General features: G+C 49.3%; 1 protein-coding gene across 2 annotated transcripts in view; it reads right to left on the bottom strand.

Annotated features, from left to right (window-relative positions):
• Positions 1-2,082: 2,082 nt before the first annotated feature.
• The window catches only part of FRMPD1 (FERM and PDZ domain containing 1), a 140,679-nt gene continuing 136,503 nt past the window's right edge, over positions 2,083-6,258 (bottom strand). For both annotated transcript variants that reach the window (XM_032860622.1, XM_032860623.1), the window contains exon 16: positions 2,083-4,589. In XM_032860622.1, coding sequence (XP_032716513.1) covers positions 2,212-4,589 — 2,378 coding nt within the window. In that variant the 3' untranslated portion in view covers positions 2,083-2,211. The remainder of the gene's footprint in view (positions 4,590-6,258) is intronic.

Below are 6,258 nucleotides of genomic sequence, written 5' to 3'. Positions count from 1 at the left end.
TCCTGCATCAGGCATCACCTGTGATGGGCGTAACAAATGCTGTATAAAGAAAGGAATCAGTGAATGTGATGGTGAGTAGGAAAAGGATGGCGAAGTGTAAATGTCTGCTAATTTCTTAGTCATGAATCAATGGACTCTTGCATTGCATCTCATTCTGCCCATTTCATGTAGGAGGCTGTGTATCTCAAAAAAAGTGCTGAACAGGACCACCCCCCACACCACCCTTCCTTGTAGCTTCTTAACAATGAGGGATTTCCTGGAACTTCTGGAACTTAGTACTTCTTATGGGAACTGCAGAGTAAACTGCTAACTCCATACCTAGCAACGCAAGAAAGTTAATGGATTTGAAGGGGGAGGGAGCAAGGAAAAACAGAAATAAACATTTGAGTGCCTGTGCCAGAGACTTCACAGTCTTCTTCCTGCCTTCGTGATTATTTTTCACAATAATGCTGAATGTGTATCACATAGCAATCTCTAGTTTAGGGTGTTGTCCCATTGATAACAAAATGTATTCAAGATATCTAAGGTATGGCACACTGGAGGCCCTCACTAAATGAGGCTAGTAATAATTCCTTTTGTCAGTTGGGGAAACTGAGGCCCAGAGCTATGCCTATAAGAGCACTGCCAGGATTCAATCCCTGGTTGAGTTGAAGTCCTGAGCTCCTTCCTTTAACTTGCGAACCTATAGATTATGCAGCTCTTCACAGAGCTTTCTGCTGGTAAGAGTGTTCAAGTCCTGTTTAACATCATATAATGTTTATTATTTCAGTGTCCTATGGTTCCTACTTTTCATGGCCACAAAAGCACTTCAAATCTATGTTTGAGAGCCTTATTTAAATGTTATTCAAACTGGTTAACTGATTAGTTAACAAGTAACTGGTAACAAGGAGGAAGAGAATATCTTCTCTTCTCCCCAAAATTGCTTTCCTCTGATTGCCAAGATCTTAGGTACCTAACACTCTCATTCTGCCCCCTGATGCTTCTGGGTAAAGGAGAGGAATGGGGGGGGGCATGCAAACCCACAACTGATTAGGAGTACCAGAGGGACAAAAGGACCCCTTGAATGGGCTCTAGTAGCCACAGGTGAACATCTAAGCCAGCTTTGGCCTGGACAGAGAAGCCAAAGGAAAAAGACATCCCATGGGTATCTTGAAATCAGTTTTCCTGGAATCTGAAAATGAATTGTAGGAAATGGTTTCACCCTAGGAGAGGCATCCATGGAGTCTGGGGGTTATTACTGACTTTTACTGAGTATTCACTAGATTGCTAGATTTCTACGCTGCAAAGCAGGAGTTCTTAATACGTAAAGAGAAAACCAAAGCACAGCAGGGTTAAGTAGCTTGTCCAATGTCCCAGTAAGATTAAGTGGGATTAACTGGCTCAACTGGGATCAGTGAGAAAGGTACTAACTATATTCCTTTTGCTTGAATATTACTCTTAAAAAAAGGCAAATCTGACTCCGGGTTTTCATGTTTGCCGTTTTAGATGTTTACAACAGAAAAAGGGTGCGGTATTCAAGTGTGCAGTCAATTTCTGAGGAAGCCCAGAGCACACACTGGTGGATTGGGGTCACCAGGCAACTAAGGGACTTACTACCACCTAGTGGCAACCTGTGCCTGTCCTAGGGAGGCAGCCAAGAATACCGGGCCTGCGGGGGCGCAGGTCTGTGCTACAAACCAAACCTTATGAAGGTAGAATCCATCAAATACATGTATTCACTCCTATTTGTGAAGGTTATTGTCAAATCAATGGGATCTGAGCAGTCAAGACCATTTTTCAGTGACTTCCCCCTCAACCTTCCTCCCTCATCCCTATCATCTTGGGAGAATTTGTGAGTTCCTCTAGCTACTATACCCGCAGGGTGAACTCCTAGTAGGGTACAATTTCCTGAGGCCAGTCTCCTTATCTGTATTCCCCCTGAGGGTCTGTGAGCATCCTGACCGGGGGCAGGGACTTGTCTTATTCATCTTTATACCCTAAGTGCCTACACATGGCCTGACCCAGAGGAGGTCTCCAATGAATGTTGGTTGAATGAATACAAGTGAATGATTTGACCCAAACGTGTCATCACTCTGCATGATCCAGGCCAGGAATGAAGCAGCAGTTTATTCAAATACTCTAGTAAACATTTTGGAGGGCTGGGTGGAGGAATGGAGGGGCTTCTCAGGAAAGTGTCCAGGGTAGGGCGGGGGCCCGGGGCCAGCAGCCCGCTCATAGGGCAGCGGATGCCCGGAACTTCTGGGTCAAACAGAACACGGCAGCCGTGAGGGCTGTGCACTGACGGGCCAAGAGTTTCACACTCAGGTCGTGGTAGCCTCTCTCGCAGGTCAGCTTAGCCGCCTCCACGAACTGATGGTACGTGTCCACCACATCCCTCAGGTTCCCTGCCGCCTCTCGGTGGCGGCTGGAGCAGCGGCCGCAGTCTGTGAACTGGAAGCACAGGCTGGCCAGCTGGAGCAGGTGCTGGAAGGTGTCCCGCACAGCGCCCTGCATCTCTTCAGGGGACTGGTCCATTCGGATCACATGTTGACAGCTCGACAGGAGCTTCTGGGAACCCATGCAGAGGCGGCTCCGGCTTTCTAAAAAGTGCCAGCTGCACTTCTCGGGGGGATGTCTGTTCCCATTCCCCCAGGAAGCTTCTAGAATATCTTGTAATTCCAGTAAGCTCTCTGTGAGTTGCATGAAGCCCTCTGGGCTGCTGGCAGGGATAGCTTTCAGCTGTCTCAGAGCCCTGGAGCAGTACTCTGGCCAGATGTGGCTCCTCCTCGACAGGGGCTCAGCGCTGCAGCTGTGGGCCCTGGCAGGCCTCCAGGGCAAGGCCAGCCGGCTGCCTGCAGAGGGTGGTGAGGTGAGGGGGGCTGTGGGATGCACTTCCAAGTCCCTGTCTTCTTCCTCTGCATCTGGCTGCAGGCCCCGGAAGCACGTAGCATACGAGAACTGGCAGCTGCACTGCTCCATCCCAATCCTGGGGGCCACTGTTTCATTCGCACCCACAAACCCCAAAGACTTGGCCATCCTGAGGCGGGCAGGAACTTTAGGATGGCTTTCTGGGGCAAAACACAGGAAAGACTTCTCAGCGGGAAGGCTGATGCTAGGGATTTTGCTTTTGTTTTCTGACGGGGAACAATGGTTTGAACCTTCTAAGTGGGGCTCCTTTTGGGGACATGCTAGTGCCTTTGGCAGAGAAGGGGCTGGATTAAAAGAGATCTGCTGCGCAGGATCCCTAGGGGTTGTATCTTCCCCTATCACATGGTTAAGTGGCTTGGTCTTGACCCCCTCCAGAGGGAAGACTGATGGAATGGTCTGGTCCCCAAGCAAGAAGTCAGGGTCTAAATCCAGCTCTTCCAATAGCTTTTGGTCTTGAGCCTGGCAGGCTTGGCTTAGGGTTTCTCTGCTTTGTCCTTTGGGATCCGTGGGGGAATGTGGCAGGATCTGCTCAGTTTCTGTTATAAGAGACTTCAAGGAGAGGGATGCTACTATTCTACCAGCTGGGGCACTGACACCAGTAGTCTGTGGCACAGCATTCGACAGGTCACCCTTGGCGTCACCTGAATCTCGCCCAGACCCATCATGAAATAAGCTGGTGCCATTTTTGTTTGTAACTTCTCTGTCATGTCCCAGGGGTAGCTGTCCTGGTTGTTCCTCCTCCACAGGGAAAGAAGCCGTCTTCTCTCCTGAATTTATTTTACATTCACTTCCAGGCGTGACTGGAGGAGACATCAGAGGCTCTGTGCATTTGGGGGCAGTTTCTTGCATAGGATTTGTAAACAGAGAACCCAGTCCTGTTTCCAACTGGACTCCCCCCAGCTCTAGAGTGTCTGCTGGAGAGGCATCACGTGGTCCTGGGCTAATGGGCAGGCAGCCTCTATCTGGGTTTGGGTCAGCACTGGGGAGGGAGGAGGTGCTATCCCCAAGCTCCAGGGTGAGTTCTTTGGGGGCATTCCCATCCGACTGTTGAAATGAAGACAAGGTTTGGGAAGGCTCTGCCTGAGCATTATCTGCACCAGATGAGCCTGGGTTGGAACAGGGAGGGGTATTTGCTGGGGAATTGGCAACAGTGGCAGTCGAGGGGGCATCCCCAGAACTCTCTTTATGGTTGGGGTCAATCCGGAGGCGGATGGCAGAAATAGAAGATACTCGGGAGTCAATGACTGACTTGGTTTCCATGGTCTCGGGCTCCATCTCCATGACCCTGGAGGCTGGGTTTTTGCTCTTGGTCTTCCTCAAGGGGCCCAGCAGCCCCAGAGCCTTTGTCTCTAGGAGGCCGGGCTCACCTTGCATGTCCTGCAGAGAGGACACAGTTGGGGATGGTGCGCTGAGGGCCAGATAGGGCTCCCTGTTGTAGTAGCACACGTCATCCACACTCTCCAGGGAGGCTGAGGGCACCAGGGGAAATGAGACCTGACAGGTGTAGTCCGTCTGCAGGAAAGACCTTCTTTTCCTCAGTGTCTTGGCATACTTCTTCACCCCTCCCCTTCTGCTTGGTTCTCTTCCATCTGGCCCAGGATTCAGGCTGTCCTCAGGGACGTAAGTGCTAAATTTATTCAAGCTTGTGGCACTGGGTTCTGCAGCAGGAACAGCTCTGGGCCCTAAGAATCAAGAAAGGAAAGAGTACATGAAACAAAGAAAAACAAAGAGACTTAGAGAACTTGGGCTCAGGACTCAGGGTTGCCTGGGTTCAAATCTTGGCTGGGCTAGGTAACCTTAGGCATGCTAAATCTTGACCTCCTCAGTGTACTCATCTAATAAATGGGGATAATAATTGTGGGAGACATTTCTTGATTCTTGGTTGCCCATGACCCATTTTATTGTCTTTTGGTCACAGCAGCAAATGAAATAAAAATCAGTACCAAAATGAAAATGAGGTGAATAAAATCTCCCCAGTGGTTACAGTCTGTTGGAACCCTTCATGACAGCTCCCTATCCACAATCAGCCAAGTAGCCAGATTTAGAACCTAGAAAGTCAGCCACAAATTTCCTAGATTCTTGCACTTGAACACACAGATTTAAAATAATAATAATAAGGGGCACCTGTGTGGCACAGTCGGTTAAGTGTCCGACTCGTGGTTTTGGCTCAGGTTGTGATCTTGAGATCATGAGACTGAGCCCCACATCAGGCTCTCTCTCTCTCTCTCTGCAGAATAAGTCAATAAATCTTTAAAAAATAAAATACTATTACTACTACTACTACTACTACTACTACTACTACTAATAATAATAATAAACAGAGCCCATCCTTTGCAGCCACAGTCTCCTGATAACAATGAGGGCGCCTGGGTGGCTCAGTGGGTTAAAGCCTCTGCCTTCAGCTCGGGTCATGATCCCAGGGTCCTGGGATGGAGCCCCACATCGGGCTCTCTGCTCTGTGGGGAGCCTGCTTCCTCCTCTCTCTCTGCCTGCCTCTCTGCCTACTTGTGATCTCTGTCTGTCCAATAAATAAATAAAATCTTAAAAAAAAAAAACAATGAGGAATCCTGTCACACAGTCTCTGGGCGTGGTAACTGCCAGCTCTTCACCTTTGCTAGCAATTCTTTAAGCTATCTGACATCTTTCTAACACTCTTTCTTTGTGCTTACACCGACCCAAGTCAGTCAGTGCCTGTGGTAATGGGCAGCACTGCACTCCCACAGAGGTTCAGTGAAACAGTGCATATCAAGCTCCCAGAACAAGGTCTGTGTTTAACAGCAGGTCAGTGACACGAGCTGCTACCACCCTTGGTCTCATGGCCACTATGTGTGAGGATTCTGAAGGAGCTTTCCCTTCACAAAGAGTGTCACAGTTCCAGCCCCCCGGGTGGCTCAGTCAGTTAGGCATCTGACTCTTGGTTTCAGCTTGGGCCGTGATCTCAGGGTTGTGGGATCGAGCCCTGTGTTGGGCTCTGCACTCAGCACAGAGTCATCTTGTCCATCTCCCTCTGCTCTTCCCCCCACTTACAGGCTCTTTCTCTCTCTCTCAAATAAATAAAATCTTTAAAAAAAAATCACAACTTCACAGGTGTGAGGGGTTTTGTGAATACCAGGATGGACCTTTCTGAATTGAGAAGCCCTTTGTGAAGAAGTCCAGGGAATCGGCCAGAGGGAATCAGGATCATATCCCAGCCCTTGAGAATCTGAGGGCTTTTAGACCAGTAGTTTCCAATCTGGCTGCACCTCATTAAAAACCTTATCAAGGGGTGCCTGGGTGGCTCAGTGGGTTAAGTCTCTGCCTTTGGCACAGGTCATGATCTCAGGGTCCTGGGATCGAGCCCCACATCGGGCT

The sequence above is a fragment of the Lontra canadensis genome, unplaced genomic scaffold (assembly GCF_010015895.1).
Source record: "Lontra canadensis isolate GAN:19392208 unplaced genomic scaffold, GSC_riverotter_1.0 scaffold19, whole genome shotgun sequence".
Lineage (NCBI taxonomy): Eukaryota > Metazoa > Chordata > Mammalia > Carnivora > Mustelidae > Lontra > Lontra canadensis.
The sequence above is the reverse complement of the archived record's forward strand: the minus strand, read 5'-3'. Positions and strand labels throughout refer to the sequence as shown.